The sequence below is a fragment of the Leptonotus elevatus genome, chromosome 1 (genome assembly GCF_054856555.1).
Source record: "Leptonotus elevatus isolate MCC_2025b chromosome 1, RoL_Lele_1.0, whole genome shotgun sequence".
Taxonomy (NCBI): domain Eukaryota; kingdom Metazoa; phylum Chordata; class Actinopteri; order Syngnathiformes; family Syngnathidae; genus Leptonotus; species Leptonotus elevatus.
In genome coordinates, this window is record NC_141239.1 from 5,268,222 (window position 1) to 5,290,308 (window position 22,087).

Below are 22,087 nucleotides of genomic sequence, written 5' to 3' on the forward strand. Positions count from 1 at the left end.
ACTCAGCCAGGAATTGAACCCACAACCTTCAAGTCTGAGGGTAGTCACTCTACCACTAGACCACTGACCTGGTACTGAAACTAAGAAAAATGAGCTTAGTAAATATAACGTAATGAACTATATTTTACTGATTGTTTTCATACTTGAATTTTTTTCCATTTATCTTATTACTAGATTACGCAAAATCTTGAAATAAGAAAACTTATGAAACCCCAGTTCAGGGCCTTCGATGTTGGTTAGTTGTCATCTTAAAATGTGGGAAATGCTTGTTTTAATCCTCACAGTACTTAAAACTGGCTGTTAACACTCAATGCCAAGACTGCTTGATCAAATAAGATAATTAAGTAATAAGTATCTTAAAATAAGCACAATGATCTTGCCTGACAATTTCGTAAAAATAACTTGTCAAATCAAAATAAGCCAATTCTGGTTAAATTTAAGAAACGATATCTTACTTAAGATTTTAGTTTTTGCAGTGTACTTGGTCGTGAAACTCTTCTTTGTGTATCATTTCGCTATTATAGCTACTGCCATCTGGTGGCCGAGGGGCGCACACCAGAAAAGGAGCTCAATGTCAATAGCCATTGAGCATGAAATCTGTGTGCTATTTTCGTTATTAAAAAAAAACCTTGTTACAACTTTTTGTGGGGCTGGAGCGGATTAATGGCATTTTCATTCATTTCTATGGGCAAAGATGATTTGAGTTACAGGTTTCATTCATTGTTCATTTATTTCAGGCAGCAATCAAAATCAACAATTTATCAATTTCTCCAGACAATACTCAACTAAACCTAGCCTGAAAAGGTTAGGTGACGAACACTGGCAGTCAAGGCACCACTGTAGTCTTTCACATTATTTTTGTGGTTGTTGCTCCCTCTTGCTCCCCCTACAGGTGCGTTTTAGCTCTCACCTGAGGTGAACGTGTCTTGGGTTTTCTATCGGCAATTACGCAGACCTCGTGATAATGCCTTCTACTCTATTGGTGCAAAGGTCGAAAAGCCAAGTCAGCGAACGTGCGTGGTCACCAAACGTGCAGCTGTCAGGAGTGGACTGAAGCCGCGGGACCAACACCTAAATCCAATTACTGCACATCAGCTTCCAATTGTTTTTAAGTCAAGCAAAGGGGCTCAAATTAGCACCAGGCGCCTGACAAAATGTTCCCGTATAGCAGCGCCGCTCGCCTCGCTATTATGACACGTTTGTTCAACCTCGGACTTTTTACTTGGCAAAACCTCACTTCCAAGTTTTTTTTTTTGTTGTTGTTTGTTGAGGATTATAAAACAGTTTTGTCTGGGAACCTTCTTTCCAGGCTCGTGTGAGCGCCTTTGTGAACTCATGAAATCATGCATGTCAAGACGTGGAAGCGGTCCAAAGAGTCTCCTTAGATAAGAGTGTCACTCTGAACCAGGCAGCCACCTCTGAGCCTGAGGGTGTTATTTTTTTTTTCTTTTCGTTTTTTGTTGTTATAAGATGACACTTCTTCTCATAGATGTTCATTTGTGCAAACTTGCATGCACAGCAAAGACTTGTGGGTTGATACAAGAGGAGGGATACATGGTTGTGGTTGCAGAAGACCACAATGTAATTGTTTAAGATATATTATGTGCTTTTACCATAAACCTTCAGTCCAAAAATTTTTACAAAAAATATTAGTTATCCTTTGACTGTAAATAAGTCCAATAGAGAAGTGCAGTGATATAGTACTGTATAGTGCAAACACACTATGGACTCGGGTCATTTCAAAAATGACATACATTGCACGTCGGATTCACATTGTGAGCCATTTATGTGCTGATAAGTCAAAAATAAATGTTGAAATTGCACAATTATAGCATTAAACATTTAATGTGACACATGCTTGGCAAAGTTGACCATTTATGTTGGTCATGGTTTTTTTGGGGGGGGCCTGTGGTTGTATTGTTGATGTTATTTCAACTAGAATTGACAAATAGCAAAAGCCTTGTGGGAATAATGTACACTGGACAATAATATGTGGAACTGATGTAACCAGCAGGGAATATTTACTCATTCACGGCTATAGACGGCTATTTCTATTAGTTTTACTCCCCCCGCCCCCCCACACACACTTTTGTTAACAAGAGTAAAAAAAAATAAACGGAACAGATATAAAATTTTTGATTAATCGTGAGTTAACTAGTGAAGTCATGCGATCATTTTCAATTAAAAAAAATTTCCCCGAATTTTTAATAATCTTTTTTTATTATTAATTCACTGTCATTGACGGCTATAAAAGTCAAAAAAAAAATTACGATTTTTATTAGTTTAACAAATTTTTTCCACTTTTGTTAACAAGAGTATGAAAACCTATAATTTTTTTATTGTACATTTAGAACAGATGTAAAAATTGTGATTAATCGTGAGTTAACTAGTGAAGTCATGCGATTAATTGCGATTAAAAAAATGTAACCGCCTGAAGCCCCAATTTTTTAATAATCTTGTCTTCTTTTTTTTTTTAATGAATTTTTGGCAGTAAATGAGTTAACAAAGAATAACATACACACGTCTTTATTTCTTTATTTATATTAGGGACTTTTAAACACAGCTGCCGATCAGTTTGTCTATCATTCATTTGATAACTTCATTATTTTTCCATGTACAATTAATACCTTTAAAAACACGATTTGCCACTTGCTGTCGACTGAAAATGACATCACAGGTGCACAGGTAGCGACCATTTGGTCATGTGACATTTGCAAGCTGAGCATGTGATGTCACTTTCATTCGACAGCAAGTGGCAAAATGTGTTTTTAAAGGTATTAATTGTGCATGGAAAAATAATGAAAAATTCATTATAGACAAAATAGAAACATCTTTCTGCTGAAAATGACGAAATGAAGCCTCCCTCCTTGCTCGTGTCTCCTTTTTCCATCAAAGAAATTAGGGGCGCTAACTAGCGAACCACCAGGCTTCGAGTTCTGTCTCCTCTATTCCTCGATGTTATTTTTCATGTTTCTCAGACGGGTTGTGACTCTGAAGGCAAATTCCTTGTGTGTTTTTTACATACTTTGCCAATAAATCTGATTTTTTTTCTGATTTATGCAAATATGCTAGAGTTCGCCAGAAGGCTATTTTTCATCTGCAACCTCTAAAAAGATGATAAATATCACCCTAAAAGAATACGGATAAAAACTAAAGTACTATGAAGCTAAAATGTGATCATGCACACAAACAAAAGTGCACAAATAGGGAAGAATGTAAACTAACATGGAACTATAACTAGGAATAATGTACACTAATGGCAATAATGACTTATAATTATAATTATATAATATAAATAAAAACTTGGACTAATGTACCTAACAGGGAATAATATACACCAGCGGTTCTCAAATGGGGGTATGTCAGATTTTAAAATAAATTTCAAATGAAGCATCCATGAAAACGTCCTTTAAAAATAATTATTCAATTATGTAAATATTTTGGAAAAATATAACTTCATAAAATTAATTTGAAAAATACCTGATTCTCCCCATAGCAGAATGGTTCAACCCGACGTGGTATATGCCACCTGTCAATCATGGCAAAACGTGATTTATTATTTAAAATATGTTAGTCATTTATTTATTTATTTATTTCTCTTTTAGCTATATCTTTTTTAGGAGAGACCACTACGCAAATGAAGTTCCCAATGTTTGATCAAATCAGACAACGATGGCACAACACTTTTTTAAGTCTTTTCTGTTTTTCAACCAAAAAAAATGCTTTGCGCTCATGAAGGGAATTGCATGCAAACGAGAATCATTTCAACAAACAATGCACACTAATGTTCTTTTGAAGGCACAGCGTGCACAAACATGGACTAAGATGGCAAGAATGTACACTAGCATGTAAAAATGTACAATAACAGTGTCCGAATAAAATAAATAAGAGGGAACCATAACCAAGAAACTGAATAATGTGCACTAAGTGGGAATGGTGTGTACAAACAAGGAGTAATGTGCACAAACATGCAGCCAGCAAGCAAGTGTGCGTGTGCGGGCTTTATTGAAAGAGTTCCCCTCTCTCTCTCTCTCTCTCTCTCGCTCTCCCTTTCCTCCCTCCCACCTCTCTCTCTCCCTCCCAGCCCAGGCAGCAGCAGCCTGGGTGGTCTCACTGCTCTCTCTCTCTCTCTCACTCGCTCTCCCTTCCCTACTCTCTCTCTCTCTCTCTCGCTCTCTCTCTCTCTCTCTCTCCCTCCACTTTGTTGAGCTGTTGCTTAGCAGCTAATAATAGGCGATGTTTGCAAAGTAATTTGCCTCTTCCTCGGCCAATGGGAGCCGCGGCACTTTTCCATCAAAGCTCCCTTTTCAGGATTCGCCGAGAGGCGAGCTCGTCCAAATGTTGCCGCAGCGCGATCGGAGGCAGACGTGACGCGCGACCACCAGCAAGACCACCGCTAACGACTACGACCAGTACTATCTGAGACGCTGTTTTCTTTTTTTCTTTTTTTAATTTTTTTTCTTTGCATGTGTGTGTTTTTGAACAACTCCGCGATCGAATGACGACTGAAGGATCTTTACGGATTTGGGCGCATAATGTTGGGATGGAGTTTGGCGACTCGTTCGGCTCCACGGACGACTAGCAGGACACTTTCTTCGGTGCTCCTCTCCCATGTCGGATTACTGCGGCGCTCTGTGAAACCGCAGCCGCTTTGTGTGTCGCTTCGCCCCCCAAGCCTCTTCGGACCATGGCCTCGGATAGAGGGGTCCCAGGGGCCGGCGCCTTCGGAGAGTTACCCCCGAGTTACGCGCGCTCCCGGCCGGCCGCCGACGCCGACGCGCTCCGGAGAGCCAGCGGTTACTGCCACGCCGCTTTCGCACTTAAACAGATTTCAAAGGTGATCATCCAGGATTTGGTTCGCAAGGGGGGAGCTTGAGGGTGGTTTGAGGGAGTATGTGTTTTTGACTCGGGGCAACCAAAACCAGCCTTGTTGGGAGCCCACTTCCAAGAAGTCTCATGTATGGATGACAAGGTTGGACTTTTTCGTGTCAAGGTTTGACTTTTTAGTGCAGTTAGCGACTTCAGCATTAACTTCAAAGATTTTGAATACAAGCGGGCTTTTTGGTGTGTAATCCTTTACTGGGGGTCCCAAAACCAACCCTTGTGGGAGACAGCCTCCAAGAAGTCCGATGTATGGATGGACTACACTTAAAACTTTATTGAACTTACAAGAATGAACTGATTTTGTTAACGAGTGCAGCTTTTTGTTAGTTTTAGAATGTAGTCTTGCTGGGGGTCCCAAAACCAGTCCACTGGGAGCCGACTTGCAACAAGTCCCGTTCGTGTATGGTCAACTATACCAAAGAGTCAAACCTTGACATCACATTAACTTCGCCGAACTTACATGAGTTATGAGCATTTGTGCACAAGGCAGCTTTTCGTTGTGGTTTGGAGTGTTTCATGCAAATTGTAGTCCTATACTGAGGGGGACATCCAAGAAGTCTCATGTATGATTTAACAAGCCCAAAAATGCAAAAAATCTCTGACTGAAGAGTTAAAGGTTTAAGTACCTGCTCAAACTATCAGTAGGAGCACATTAGGCAAGCCAATCAGTTCCAAGGACCCTGGTACGGTTTTACATTTATAACAGGTTTTGTTCTCGTTGAACTCAAAGGTGTGCTGTTGCACCCTAAACAGGTACAATGAAGACGGAAATTGTAGAAGGGGCTCATAGTTTCAGAACTATCAACTTCCCAAAAGAAATATAAAACGCTTGTATTGCTTGTTAAAGAGGTTTTTTGAAGGGGTTATCGACGAGCCGTGTTGTTCTAATGTCACACATCCTGCTTTTCCCCGAGCGTGTGTTTCTGGCTTCATTCAGCCCCTCAGAGCAGCACGGTGGGCTCCGCCAGGGCTCTTGTTTGGAAATGCGGTGGGTCCTGTGAAGGAATTCACTGATTGAGTTTGATCTGACAAAGCATCTTTTCGGACCGCCCGGATGCTTGGATGCGTTTCAGCGCCGCGGAGAGGAGGGAGGGGGAGAGAAAGAAACACAGCGGTGACAGTTGCAGCGCTGGCGAGGGACATTTCAAGCAAATATGCGCACGATTTAGCGAGAGAGATGAGTTGCAGGCTTGTTTTGAAGATGCGGAAGAGTTAGTAACCGGCTTGATTAATGTGGAGCGCTTGGGACTTCCAGTGTGTAAATTGAAGCCATTCGGAGGCCTGATGTTGGCCCGCGACCCGTCTTTAATTGCGTTGCGTCATGGGAGATCCTGCCTCAGCGTTGGATCCGGTTCACGTGACGGATGCTGGGTTCCGACAGCCGCAGATTGCTGCTAAACTGCAGAATGTTGTAAAGTCATGTGGAGCGTTGCCCTCGATGGAACCACAGTTTAGCGTATAATGTCTCATAAGGATGCACGCCGATTGGCTGGCGACCAGTTGAGGGGTGCGCCCCGCCTCTCGCCCAAAGTCAGCTCGGGTCGTCTCCAGCACACCCACGACCCAAGTTAGGGTAAACAGAAGAGAAGATGGACGGAGGGTATAAACAATGCTAGGGATGTGTGTTTGTTTACAGACTAGGCGTTCATACAGTTTTAGACTTTTGGGCATTTTAGACCCCTGGGGGCCCCAGGCCAGAAGGTTCATGGAGGCCCCCCAAAAACATTAACCAAGGACGACAAATAAACTAAGCTATCTTTATACTTCTACTTTACTATAACTGAAAATGTCAACCTGGAACCTGAATCCTCCATGTAGTCGTGTCCTTGATCAGGAACAATATCAGCCATCTCTCTTGGGGTCCTCGAACTAACAACCAGTCAGTAACAGCTAAAAAAAAAAAAAAGGTCCCGTTGCAGAAGATTTGTGACATGTTGTGGTTGGAGTATCTAAACTGCAGTGCCATTGTTTTGTCACTGACTTGGGTCATAGTCTGCCGTCTCACTGGGGCCCCTTCAGATCTGGACCCTAGGCAATTGCCTGTCCTTTTGCAAATCTGTCCTCTGCACTGATCGCCCCCCCCTTCATATTACACAATTGTCACTGCCTTTGCCTCTGGCTAGTTCTGAACAGAAATCAAGGAATTAGGGAAGGCTTTCGGATCTGGCTTGTGGTTTACAGTGTACATCATAATCCATCCTGACCCGTCCTTTCCCCTCCACTCTTCCTCTCCAGGGGAAGGCGGTAGGCCAGAAAGCCCCCCTGTGGATCCGCGCCAGGTTCCAGGCCCTTCTGTTCTCTCTGGGCTGCCACATCCAGAGGCACTGCGGGAAGGTACTCTTCATCGGACTCTTGGTTTTCGGCGCCCTGTCGGTGGGACTCCGAGTGGCCGCCATCGAGACGGACATCGAGCAGCTGTGGGTAGAAGGTGAGTTGAAATTTCTTGGGCCCCCCCCCCCAAAAAAAAGGCGAGGCCGCCGTGCTTCCCTTGTTGTTTTATTGGTCTCCGAGCTGTTTGGTGTTTGTCCCAATCGGGGGCTTTAACGGTGACGGTGAGCTTGTGTCATCCCTGTTTATTGGGGCGGCACTTTTGGTGTCACGTTGACAGATTCAGTGTTTGTTTGGTTCAAATTGCAGGGAGGTCCTCGGTTTATGATGGAGCTCATTTACTTATGGAGGTGACGTAAGCCGGAACCACTAACCTATGGCAACGCAGTCGTAAAGTCATGATTACGGTAAATAATTGTATGTAAAACACTTCTAAGTCGTATATATATAAAACAATCATAGCAATAAGTGACGGTGGTAACTGAACGTGCTTTCCTGTTACCGTGTCATGGCGTATTTCGACGCTGCCGCACAAACGAGTTCATTGCGTTCATAACCTCGAAGCGTTATGCTCAACTGTCTTAAAATTTGATGGTATATAGTGGATCATCGGTTTACGGGCTAATTCTAAAAACACTTTAATGTCTTCTTCTAACAAAAAACAGTAAGTACGGTAGTAACTATTTGTGCGCTCTATGCATCCTTACACCACTCTGCACTCTGAAAAATTGCTGGGTCAAAATAACCCAGTTTGGATCAAAAATTGGACCGAGGGTCAATTTGACCCAACATTCTGAATCTACTTGGGTCAATTTGACCCGACAATGAAAGTTGGGTCAAATTCAGCCAAGTAGCAGGATGGTCCAATTTTTGACCCAAATTGGGGGTTTTGGACCCAGAAATTTTAAGGTTGTAGGAAAGGTTGGTACGATATGAAGGGTAGGAAAGAGGGACGGGCGCTAAGACAGCTCGGTGTAAGTTGGAAAAGGCTATGACTGTTTTGTAAGAAGGTAGGAACCGCGAGCATGTGGGGTTTGAGTATAAATTGGACTGACTCTGTGACTTGGGTCAATTTGACCCAACTTTGTTTTTTTTAGTTATTGTTTTTGTTGGGTTGGGTCAAATTAACTCAAGTGAATGGATCGTTCCAATTTTTGACCCAAATTGTGTCATTTTACTTTTAAAAGTGTGTAGTCTATCACTAACATATGCTAACATGCTTGTAAAGTCATTGTTACAATAAATATTGGTTAGAAAATGACTTCTCGACCATAAATACGAAACAATCAAATCTAAAACTGTCAGTTTCAGTGAGAACTAAGCATACCGTCTTTTGCCAGATGAGCACATATTCTTTTACGCCGCCACACAAACTTGTTCATTGCGAAATGATCGTATGTCGGCACCGTCGTAAACCAAGGACCTCCTGTAATTGTAGTTACTACAGCCCCTTAAATTGATTTATCAGTTGCTACTTTCATGAGACGCCGTATATGTTTGAAACAAAGGGAGAATCTCTCTCCGCACTGCCGTGAGCTCAGTGTCAGGTCTTGGATGCGGACGGAGCTCAACTTCCCACAGCTGACGTCATGCTGGCGCGTCTTTAGGCAGCTAACTAGCTGAGACCGAAACCAACAGCGGCCTCAATTTGCATCAAGACACGATTGATGGATCAGCAGTCGGTGCATTTACGCAGTCGGAATGATTTCATCACTGCGGCCAGCTCGTGTGTCCTGTCAAGTGGAAAAGCGACCGCGTCGCACCTCCGCGCACGCTATCTCACCGTCCGGCCGCCGCTGGGTCAAAGTTATCGGCGCGTTATTTATTTTTTTGCTGGGGCAGAAGCAGCTTTATTTGGTTTTTCACACTGGCCAAAATTCCTTTTAAACCCCCAGGCTTTCAGTGCCGGGGCTGATCCCTGCAGCAGATGGACTGTGTGAATGGTTAGCCATCTTTGAGAGAGGAGGAGGGTGCTGAGGGGGGGTGTCAGACCCCCCCCCCCCCCCCCCCCCCCCCACCACCACCACACACACACACACACTCACCACCACCCTTCCCTTCTACGGCTCCCTGTGTGGTCCCTAACTATTCTTGGATTCCATTCAACAAGAGGCGAGGCAGGCAGGCAGGCAGGCAGCACCCCCCCCCCCCTTAAACCACCGCCTCCTGCTCTACCTCCTCCTCCTTCACGAGTAGAAAAAAATCTAAGTGAATGCAGCTGAAGTTTACCCACCTGTTTTGCACGCTCTAAAAGCGCCACAGCAGTTGGTGAATATAAACAGACCCTATAGGGCCTTTTTCGGCCCACCATGTCAGCATAGGTTTGGGGGGGGGGACAAGCCGGAGCCGTCGTAGAAGTCTCACACACTTGATATTTCATAGTTGAGCCTTATTTGTCAAGATATATTCATTATCAACAGCAACAAAAGTAGTCCCTGTTTCTTTTCCCTTTCACTTCTTAATAGTGTCAAGATTCGGGATTACCTCTTGAGCTAATTGGCCAGGACATTTAAAAGAGATGTTTAGACGTTTGTGTGCCAGTTGTTTTGCTGTGGGACCGAAGGAAAGAAAGGGGCAGTGAGGAGGAAGAGTGCGGCGGAGTGTGTGCGTATATGGGGGGGGGGGGGGTGCTTGAAAAGGAATGCTGTGCCTTTAAGAGGCCGTGGCCATGTTTCTAAAGTTTCTGCCTGCCTTGTTTCCACCAATAGCCCATTCACAAAGCTGCTAGGGGCCTCAATGGCGAGTAAAGTGCTTGTGGGACAAGGAGAGGTTAGTTCTCGCGCACACAAATTCAAGTAAACACTCACACGGATGCACACAAACAGTAAGACAAAAGGATGCTGATAAGACGGACGATATCGCAGCGTGGGCGGCAGAGAATTTTGTTTCGGTTTTTGGAAATTGGATACTTTTAGGGGGCTTGTGTGAGCGTGTGGAGGCTAATAGTAATAGCCACAGCAGTTGGATAAATGGGGCAGTGTGGAGCCTTGCCTCGTCACAATTTTAATAATATATAGTCAAAAGTCATGGACTAGAATTTGTAGTAAAAAAAAAAGTGCTGCTATTTTGACTGTAAAACAGTTTTCTTCATTTATGATGTGATTTTACCTATAAAAGAATAAATCAAATGAAAAAATTCCAGATAGTATTGTAAAATATAGCATATATAAGGGAAAAAAAGAATAAAAAATATACAGTATTTTTAATACACTATAAATATTGTTAAAAATAAATATATTAATTTTTAAATCTTTAATTTCATGATGTGATTTTACTTAAAAAGAATAAATAAAATGAAAAATTTCCAGATATTGTAAAATATAGCATTTATAAGGGAAAAACAATTATTAAGTGAAAATATACAGTATTTTTAATTTGCTATTAATATCGTTAAAAAATATATATTTTTAATCTTTCATTTAAATTGCATTCATTTACATTTATTTATTTTTTATTATTAAATGTTTCTTTTTACATTTATTTAAATGTTACTTTAAATTAAGTTAAAACAAAGCTATATCCTATTTTCTTTTTCTTTTTCTTTAAAAAAAAGATTAAAAATGTAATATATATTTAAAAATATAGCATTTTCAAAGCAATATACATACTTGTCTTAAATAATTTAAATGCTTTAAATTATGCAAAATAAAAATAAAATTTATTAGAGTAACCTATTACATTTTTTCAACAACTATGGATTTTAACCTTTAAAATATATTTTATATATTATATATTCTTTTTTTTCTTTTTGCCCAATTTTTTTGAAATTTCTTTCATTCAAATTGTATTCACTTTATGTTGTTATTGTACTTGAAGGAATAAATAAAATAAAAAATATATCAGATATTACAGTGCAGTATAGCATTTTTAAGAAAATATAAGGCAAAACATGGCATTTTCGTATTGCCATTTAGAATATTAATTAAATATAACAATCTTATTTCATTAAAATTATAGTTGTTAATATTGTAATAAAAAATCTAATTAAATCAAATGTGCCAGACATTATAGTAAAATAGAGCATTTTTTGCTAAAATAAAATAAAAATAAAAATGTGTCTGCTTAAAATGTATTACCGTAATAAAATACAGATGTGTAATTTTACACACTTTCCTACTAAATGACGCGAAATGTCGTCGGAATGTGCTGGTTGAGTCGTCACAATCTTCGCGCCGTGACGTGTTGTTATGAGAACCGTCCTCGCGCCACACACACGTTCACACTGTCATCTTTGTCACCTCTGTCAGCCTGACTTGTGTCTTGAGATTCCGGACTTCCTTCCTCCTGCAAGAGGGTCTTTAGTCTTCACACCTGTGCGGTAGTATCAGGGTGTTTAGTCTGATGAGAGATTTAAAGACCGCTGAGAAAATATGACACACACATCCCGCATACCTTTGAAAATGCTGCACGTAAGCCACATTTGCATAGTGTAAACAATCATTAGCCCGCTTTCAAGTGTGAAAGTTGAGCTTGGCAACGTGTGACCCAGCCAGCCAGTATTGTCCTTGAGCAGGGGAGTAATAGGTGGGGTGGGGGGGGGGGTCGTTAAAAAAAGAGAGAGATGCAGGAAGAGGAGAGACACCCAGGAGGAGGGGGGGATGGTTGAGACAGGAAGACTGGAAGTTTATGACTCGCTGACACTTTCTCGCCTTGCCTCGCCTCGTTTTTAAACGTCACAATTCTGTCAGTGGCGAGGTGTTGCTATTGAAAAAAAAAACATCTGTGGGGGTAAAAAAAAAAAAGAGGAGAGAAAAGACCTCAGTGTTTCTGTAAACAAATGCTTCCTAGCTGACTTTTAGGTGAGCCGTGACAGACGCGTTCAGTGATTCCAACTGTCCAAACACGAGAGCAGGGGAGAGAAGGCCGAGCAGGCGCACCACATGTCCCATAAAGACGATGAGAGAAATCGGAATTGGGGTGGGGGGGGCTTAAGACCGTAAACAATGTGCAGTACAATAAACTGGCATCCAAATGAGCCTTGATGAGAGAAAGAGAAAACACTTCTGGTTTTGCTCAAATAAACTTTTTTTTTTTTGGGGGGGGGCTTCTAAACAACCCACAGCAGGTAAATGCTACAATTCATGTGAGCGCACACAGCGGCCCAGTTGGGACAGAGAAAGGGAGCTCTATGAGGCATTATTGGAGGTGAATAGTGCGCGCTGGGTTCCCCAGCTAGATAAATAAACTTCCCAGCGTTCAGGGTCCGGGACCTCACTGGTAGAGAGAACAAACAAGAGCAGAGTCAGCCTGGGTCACCTCCAAATGTTTATTTCACCCCACACTTTTTTTTTTTTTACACTCCATCCTTCAACTCGAGTCACGCCTTGCCTTTATCGCCCCCCCCCCCCCCCCCCCCCAACCCCACCCCCAACACATACACAGTCGGAGCAGGACCACCCCTCAAATAAACATCACATCAGGCAACTTTAGACACGTGTTAGTTAATATGACAAGTTTGTCTAAACACTCGACTTGCCCTTATAGATTTATAACAATCAATTATGGTGTGAAGGCTTGAATAATTCGATCATTAAAAAAAAGAAGCAAAATCTCAGCCTCGAAACTTAGCCGGGATAATTTTTTCATGATAATGCTAATGCTACTAGTACAGTCACAAGAGATTTATTTATTATTATAATATTATATATTTTGATTATTTCAAAAGATAAACTGGAACATGTACAACAACAGCACAATTGCCAACATAGAAGGTAACATACCAATATTAACTATTTCAATATAGCCTCCACATGCAGACTTGCTAACTGGTTAGCCTGTTAACAACATGCATCATTCGCTGACACCCATGTCACTCACCAGACCAGGCCCCGCCTTTGAAAGCTATACACATTCTAAGTTCCAAATACTACATTAGAATGTGAGGAGGGTGATGCTAAGTTGCTAAAAATAATAGCTGCACCTCACTTGCTTGTTATTGGGTTTAATAATCGATTTTTAACCGATGATGCAATTTATTGATTCTGATTCGGAAAATATTCAGCTCCCGACTTGGTGTGTTGAAGGAGGCATGGCTATTTGACTACATTTTGTTCATTTGAAAATCAACTCATTCAAACCCAAAAACATATAAATATGTTTTGTAATACTTCGTCCTTCACTCCCAACATTTTTTTATAATTTTTTTAAATGTTTCTTAATGCTAGAACATACAGAAGGCTTTGATGCAGCTTCTGAGCTGAAGAGGTCGCTTAAAGCAATGGTTTAAAAAACGGCCAGCAGGTGGCAGCAGAGTATAAGAGATCAACCAGGGCCATGTTGCAACAATTTTCCCAGTGTTTTCAACAGGTTTGTGAATAATGACTTAGCTATATTCTAATGCTAATTGCTGCAAAACGGAAACCGATAAGAATACACTTGGTTTTCCCGATGAAAGACAAGACTCTAATCTTTCTTTTGGTACGTTCCATGCTTGTATAGCAATAGAACACAATATTCTGTGGGCCTTGCAAAATCAGTCAAAATCCAGTCAAACAGCCGGAAGTGAAGGGGGTTGCTCTCGTGAAAATGGCAAGGAGTGAATGAGTTCATCATTAGGTAATCCGTTGTTCGGAACTAGCGCTACTGTTTTAAGCGCAATAATGCTAACATTAGCAACTATCATGCTCTTCTTTCATTGAAGCTGAATCAACAGCATCTCCGATACTCGCCATTATTTGGTTCTGGGTTTGAATCTAAGCTCCGGCCTTCCTGTGTGCCGTTTGCATGCGCCAATGGATGGGGGGGGGTTATGATATGAAGGTTCGGAACACAATAGCAATCAATAGCATCTGTGCTAGCCACCAATTACATACAGTTGACGGAACTGATAAATGATACTCGATTACTCGATTATCCCCTAATGTTTGCATCGTCCTATGATTGACCGGCGTCATAGAAAATGAATGGATGGATGGTCACCACTTAAATGTAATGCATATATTCTCCTACTGTTGTTTTCTAGAGGCTGTGGTCCTCAAATGGAGGATTCTTTGAAAAGCTACAAAGCAACACAGAAAGAAAAAAAAACGGCATTAATGAAATCTCAATCAATTATGTCTTTCTTTCGCCGAGGAGCCACGCTTTTGTCTTTCCCGTGCGCAGCGTAAAGCGACGCCAGTCACCTTTGAGTTTGCGCTATTTCCCTCTGTCTTTACATCGTTGTCATATAAAACAAAGATGCGGAGGGAGAGTGGATGCTGTCTTGGTACTTGTAAGAGAAGAAGTGGCTGGGGGGGGTTAACAAAAAAAAAAGAAAAAGAAAGAAAGAAAGAAATGATTCCCGGGCTCAATAAATTCATTTCTGCTTTGAATGAGACCAGCAACGTGGAAAAATTTTGCCTTTCAGGCCGGGATGAATGTATGTTTCAACCACACATTAAGCAGTATTAGCGGTCAGTGGAGTGTCTAATGTGACTATTTTTCACAGTGGCCAACACTGGCCGCGATTAGCATAATTAGCAGAGGCAAGCCTATACATATGGAAATGGAAAGTGCCTAAATGCCAGCCCCGGTGGAAATTTATGTGTGGTGGCTAACACCGCTGGCACATCTGAATAGAAATGTAAGTGAAACAGAATTTTTTTTTTTGTATGTTGCTTTCTACTGGAAACGGCTCGTTCTCGCCTACACGTATCATTTTTTTTTTTTTCGTAATTCTCCGACTTCTATATTATCCAACAAGTATGACATAGAGGGAGAAAAAAGGCTCACACTGTATTTGTATAGGTAAAATAGCTAATAGTGCCAGCTTGTGTCTTTTTTTTTTTCTTTCTTTTTTTTTGCGCCCCCTCCCAGCCTCCCATTCCCACTCCCACAGTCGGGTCTGGCATTGTTTTACAGGCTGGGAACGTTTTGGTCCATTTGCTTTTTGTTGTGAGGAAGAGGGGAGGGAAAAAAATTCCCGCTTTATTTTATTCTGCTGTTTGTTGGGAAACATCTGAAAGAAATTGACTGACAACAAAAGGGTGGCGCATTGGGAGTGGAGCTGCACTCTGCTCGGGGCGGCACTGTGTGGGGCAGGCCAGACCGGGCCAGTCCTGGTTCTGGGTATGCGAGAGAGTGGACTTCCATCCAGCCATCCATTTTCTATTGTGATTGACCCTCATTAGGGTCAAAGGTGAGCCGGAGTCTCTCCCAGCTGACTTTGGGTGTGAGTCAAACAGACAAACCATCCTAGGTTAGCTTAGCGCTAGCTAGCTGCTTTACACCCCGGGTTGATCCATTGTACGTAAGTTATTTACAACTAAAAAGGAAAACCGTTCCGTAGGTTGACAACGTTGCAAATGTACACTCCAATATGCTTTACAAAAAGTGAATATTAGGCTTGGTAAAACGCTTCAGAAAACATACGTTGTAGATCAAGCGCGACATACTCTTTATATGATCAAATTAGATTTGTCATTTTTTTGGACCGTGACGTGTTTTTCGGCAAAAGTACGATTAATAACCCAACAAATATGTGAACGCGGACTTGTTGTACGTGTCCAGGTCAAGCTTATTTTAGTTAACGAAAACTAACGAAAAAACTAAAATTCAAAAAAACAATTTCGTTAACAAAATAAAATAAAATTGAAAATGCTTTTAAAAAAACGAAAACTAACTATAATGTCCTTCGTTTTAGTCTTTGACAATTAATCTAATGCATGTTGCCTTTGGGGGATCATTTTAAATGTGGTTTTAAGCATATTTATTTAACCAGAATCAGGACGTTTGAAAGTGTGTCGCACGGTAGTGACGTCATCTAGCAGCAGCCAATAGAAAAGCGCCTTCAGATGACGTCGCTTTTTCATTTAACTCAGACGAAATGCAACGCTAGGTAAGAAATCAGTAACTTTTTTCATTTTACCGTGGCGTTTATTAAATATTGCGCACGACTAATACACATTTTTTTGAAAACACGAAAACTAATACTAAAGTGAACTACAACTAAGCATTTTTTTAAATAGCTAAAACTAATCAAATCTAACACAACTACCTGGAAAACTAATTAAAACTAACTTAATTGTTAAAGCAAAACTCAAAACGAAATAAAAACGAACTCAAATGAAAATTCCAAAGCTATAATAACCCTGGTCCAGGCACTAATAATCATATAAATATAATAATTTGATATATTTTTTATATCCACCAATGTATTGTTTTTGAGGAATTGTGTCTCTCGTGTTGATTCATCACATCATGAAGAAATGGATTCAAAAAGCGTAACCAGATTGAGCTATGTACATGCTATGCTAACGTTAGCATTATTCCTAATTTGGTCAAACAGCCATCGCTACTGTGTAGCACGGTATTTGTGTAGCAGGTAAAAAAATTTTTTTTTTAAAACGAGCCCACATGTCACTTTCAGCCCTCCTCTTCTCGGGTCTTCCTCCAGAACAGCGTGGTGCCTTTCAGAGGCCCCCCCTAATCCAGCTAATCTACCACACTGAACTTTGAAGGTGGCCTGGCCTGGCCTGACCCAGCGTGGCCTGGAACGGGGGCACCCGGACCCGTACGCCACCAGAACAGAAGAGAAGAGAATAGAATAGCTCCGTCGCGTAAAGCCTCATATATATATATTTCCTTCAGTTTGGGAAATCGAAGCTTTAAGGGGAAGGGAAGGGTCACGACGAGAGGAAATGACTGAGGTTGTTTGAGTCCAGCGTTTACGTCGGGCCACACACGTTCATCCAAACATTCGGTCTGTACGGAGTCGTGAAGCCGTGTCGGGGCTCGTTTGACTTCACCTTGTAACTCTTTTGCTAGAGAAAGACTGACGTCGTTATTCCGAGGCGGCTTTTATGTCTTTTTTTTTTTAATTCATCTTTAATCACATTGCTGACCACGGACTAACAATTTAACTCCCCCTGTAGTAAAACAAGCATCCACTTGGGCATTAAAACCTCCAGTCTGCTCACCCCGAGGTGTTTTTGCTTTTTAATACCCTCTGAGGAGAACATTTTCCAAGGAACGGTCTCTTTAAGGTTGCGGTTCACGTTGAGGGAAGAGGGGGGATGTGTGGGGGGTGGGGGGTGGGGGGGGGGGGGGCACCACGGCGAAGAAAGACGAGAGGAGACTCAAAGAAAAGACAAGTGGTCCATCTGGGGCCGAGCAGGAGTGAGCGAGCGCCGTGGTTTGTGAAGTTGAGGTGTTTGGGGCCGGACCAAGGGAAAGAGAGAGAGAGAGAGAGAGGAGGGCGGATCGGGCCGGCCCGCCTGGGTGGTCCAGATGGGAGGAACGAGACACAAATAGCTATAATTTACTTCAGGAGGCCTGTAATTACAGAGCCAGAGTCTCTCTCGCCGAAGCCACCCAGTTCCTGTTGGGATCAAAACCCCGACGCTGTAGAGGTTAACGTACAAAATGTCAAGAAAGGTTTTAACAGATGTCAGTGGAAGAGGTAGCCATAGGTCTCGGTAGCCATTAGGGTCCGTTTATTGATCGTTGAGATTGTGTGGAAATGATCATTAATCACATCCTTAAGCAAAAATGTAGTGCTGTCACTATCCAATATTTTTAGAATCCAAGAATCTATCGATTATTCAATCGATAACTCGACTAATTTACATTTTGCATTTAACTCATTTGCTCCCAAAAACGTATAAATAGGTTCTATTTTAAACATTACCATGCTCCCAAAGACGCATTTATACGTTTTTAAACTTTATTTTTATTTTTTTATGCTAGCGCATACTTTGGCTTTGATGCAGCCTCTGAACTGAAGAGAATGGTTGAAGCAATGGTAGTTATTACAAAAACAGCCAGCAGGTGGCAGCAGAGTATATGAGATCAACCAGGGCTATGCTGCAAAAAGATTTGTGAATAATGATGAAACTTAGATATATTGTAATGTAATTGCTGCAAAATGGAAACAAATAGAAATGTACTTTTTTTCCTCATGAAAGAAGAGACTATTTTAGTAGGTTCCATGTTTTATAGCAATAGAACAGAATATTCTGTGGGCCTTACAAAATCAGTTAAAATCCAGTAAAACTGCCAGGAGCGAAGGAGGTTGAAAATGGCTGTGAGTGAATGAGTTAAAATATATTAAAAGCATTTTTTCCCCTATTACTGTTTATTAACCAGTGATTGGTGTTCATTACGTACTTCGTATTGCATAGTTATAAAAAAAAGAAAAAGGGTAAAAGTAAAAACAGGTGTTTGCAAATGTCTTATTTTGATTGAACACAGAAGATAATCATTCTTCTTTCATGAAGGACTACAGAAATCAGTAAACAATTACTGTTGATATGCCTGAAAATCAGAGGATTTGTACCATTTTAAATTAAAAAAAATGGCTCCAAACAATTACTCGACAGCTCTACTTTGATCCCAGTTAGTTTGCTATCTAAAGAAGTGAAATCTTTTAGATCACAATGACGCAACTCCTCCTGGTGACATTATTCTGCTCAGCAGCACTCCTGTGGAAAGAGAAGTTCAGAAAATTCAGAAAGTGAAGTGAACATATCGTTAAAAAGTAATATTTTGGAAGATTTTTTTTTTATTGTAGTCTGTCTAGGATATCTGCTTCTGATTGGAGCTCAACTGGGCCAGATTCCCTAGATTATTGGCTTCAAACCAAAATGGCCGACCTCCTGTTTATTTCCAGGAGCTTTTTCTCGCATCCAAAAATTTATTAATTTGTCAGAAGAATAATCAACGATTCCACCACCAAAATGAAACAATTTCAATGAGGATCGAGCTCTCCCTCTCGTGTGCGCACCACTTAGCCCAAACGTGATCTGCGAGGAAATGACCTAAACTTTTACTGTTGCCGTTCTCTCCAAATGAAAACGTCTATGTCAACATTGGGAGGAATGTCCATTTGGGGCTGGGGGCGGTGGGGGGGGGGGGGGGGCACCGAGCTCGATGCCGGCGACTGCAAATAAACGCGGTGATGCGATATCCTCCGGCCACGCTCGCACTGAAGGTAATTAAAGCCTTGAAAGTGCGGTGTAGGAATATTGGGGGGGGGGGGGGTAAAACCCGTCCCCGGGGTCCAACTTGATCTCACACGTTCCTCGTCGTTTGTTTTTTCTTTTGCTCCCCATCAATTACAGGCTGCGTGGGGGGAGGTGTACGTTGAACCCTCGTTTATCGCGCTGGGATACGTTCCAGACCCGACGGCAATAGGTGAAAAATCGAAACGCTTAAGATCGCAGTCCGCAATTGCGAGGAGGTTAAAGCGATACATGGCCGCGAAAGTGACTACAAGAGTGACAAGAGTTAGAATTGAGGAGGAGCTACTTTTTTCTAAAGCTTCCCACATTCCCACCCCACCCCGCTCAATCTCCTCCCGGCATTGTCATGTCGCGGGACAACGAGAGAGGGGCAGACGGGCCCTCTGTGATCCGGCGCGGCATGTTTCATGTCCACTTGGCACAGGCACAGATCCCCCCGGCTGGCAAACTCTTTTCAGGGCAACCTCCTGTAATTAGGAGGCTGGAGCGTATATAGCGTGCACGCACACACACACACACACACACGCACACAGCACAGCATTCCTCTTCCCCTCTTTCATCCCCTGCTCGTCTCGCTCTCCCCTTCATCGGCGTCTCTCCGACACGACGTCTTTAATCAAATCCATTTACTTGACTCCATTTGCCTTTATGTCTTTCATCCTCAACTTTCTTCGCAGCAAATCGTCTACAGTAAGCAGGCCATGAGGAATCCAATTGGCATATATGTACAGTATGTATGTATGTGTATTAGGGGCGTGCGTCTCTCCACAAAAGACAATTCGATACGTTTGTCGATACGATTCGATTCAAGGATGTAACGGTTTTAAAATGGAATGATTGGCTTTGGTTCGATTCAGTGGATTCCAATTGAACGTGTTCAAGCTCTCCGCAGCCCAAACTATCACATTTAGTTATATTTAAAGAAACAGCCAGAGGTGGGCAATACCGTAATTTAGAGCTGTCAAAATTAATCGATTATCAGATTAATCGACAACTATTTTAACTCATTCACTCCCAGCCATTTTCACTGAAGCAACCCCATTCGCTCCGGGCTGTTATTCTGGATTTGTATTGATTTTGCAAGGCCCCCCAGAATATTGTGTGCTATGCAAACATGGGACCTACGAGAGATTAGAAAGATTAGAGTATCTTCTTTCATTAGGAATTTTTTTTATTTATTTCTGTGTTTCTGTTTTGCAGCAGTTAGTATTAGAATATAGCTAAGTTTCATCATTATTCACAAATCTGTTTAGAACTGTGGGGAAATCAGCTTGTTTCCAACATGGCCTGGGTTGATCTCTTATACTCGTCTGCCACCTGCTGGACGTTTTTGTAATTACTACCATTGCTTCACCCATTCTCTGCAGTTGAGAGGCTGCATCAAAGCCTTCTGTATGCTCTAGCTTAAAAAAAAAGTTTTTTTTTAAATATATAAATATGTCTTTGGGACACTTAAAACATTTCAAATAGAACGAAACACGACATCGGCCCATCATAGACGGATGCCCACCTTTCGGCGAGTGCTTCATGACGCAAAGTCTCTGACCCGGATCGACGCACGTAAACATGCTTCAGTCGGTGCTCATATTTACCCAATTTGCATTGTTTACCAAATGGGGTTCCCAATAAAACGATGATACCTACCTGGTAACAAATAGCCTACCAGTAGGTTTTCTTGACAATTAAAATGTTTTGGGAGTCAGCTGTGACAGGCTCCAGCACACCCTAAATATAAATTGAAAAAAAAATGAATGGATGGATGAAATTCCACATTTAGGTCAAATTGCCACTATTTTTCCTGTTTTCTTAGTCTAGTATCTAAGCTAAGATAAAGGTTGGATGAAGACAAATGATCTTATTTTTTATGTAGTGAACTCGTCGATGGTATCTGCCATGCTGAGTAGGATGGTGAAAGGGATGCGGGGGATTGGGGGACTTTTTTCCTTTTCTTTTTTCTTTTTTCTTTTTACACACACAGGGCACATCTGTTTCACAGAAGGAGCCAACGTGAAGCTGCATTAGTCATTTCTTTTGGCCAGACGCTGCCTTGTGTGAAGTGCCTTCAAAACCAACACTGGCGAGGGCCAAGGGCGTTGCTCGATATACACGTGTGTGTGTGGGGGTGTGTGTGCGTGCGTGTGTGTGTGTTCATGTGCAAAATATATGAACACACTTTTGTCCAATAGGGCCAAATGTGATGGATGCCCACAGTGTTGTGTGAATCCAAATGACCTGAACTGCTTATTTAAAGGATCCCCTTTTTTTTTTTCCTTCTTTTTTTTTTTTTTAAGCTGGTAGCCGGGTAAGCCAGGAGCTTCGCTACACCAGGGAAAAGCAAGGCGAGGAGTCCATATTTACCTCACAGATGCTCATCCAGACCCCCAAAGAAGAGGGCACCGATATTCTTACGCAGGAAGCATTGCTGGTGCACATGGAAGCAACACTGTCTGCCAGCAAGGTGCAGGTGTCACTGTTTGGAAAGTAAGTGGAGAGCTTTGCGAGCCGTTAACTTCTGAGAGAAATAGTCAATTTCATTTGTTTTTGTGTTTGCTTTCGTAGGTCGTGGGATCTCAATAAAATATGCTATAAATCCGGAGTCCCCATCATTGAAAATGTCATGATTGAAAGGGTAAGTTCCAGCATACTTTATTCCTACTTTGATGAGTTTAATATTTCCTCTTGATGTGTGTGTAATTGTTTGTCTTTTCCCAATCCCAGATGATTGACAAGCTATTCCCTTGTATGATAATCACCCCGTTGGACTGCTTTTGGGAAGGGGCCAAGCTACAGGGAGGGTCCGCCTATTTACCGTAAGTGTTGGGATACTCAAGCACGTAATGTTTTTATGGTCTGTGTTGGTAATAGACAGTTACTGCTTCAATAGTACATTTGAGGGAAAGCATCATTTTTATTTCATTTGATTTTTGAGTGACATC

At 41.7% G+C, this 22,087-nt stretch overlaps 1 protein-coding gene across 1 annotated transcript in view; it reads left to right on the top strand.

The window, feature by feature from the left end:
- Positions 1-4,278: 4,278 nt before the first annotated feature.
- The window catches only part of ptch2 (patched 2), a 41,846-nt gene continuing 24,037 nt past the window's right edge, over positions 4,279-22,087 (top strand). Inside the window, exons 1-5 of the mRNA XM_086074372.1 lie at positions 4,279-4,837; positions 7,120-7,312; positions 21,443-21,632; positions 21,711-21,780; positions 21,870-21,961. Coding sequence (XP_085930498.1) covers positions 4,688-4,837; positions 7,120-7,312; positions 21,443-21,632; positions 21,711-21,780; positions 21,870-21,961 — 695 coding nt within the window. The 5' untranslated portion in view covers positions 4,279-4,687. The remainder of the gene's footprint in view (positions 4,838-7,119; positions 7,313-21,442; positions 21,633-21,710; positions 21,781-21,869; positions 21,962-22,087) is intronic.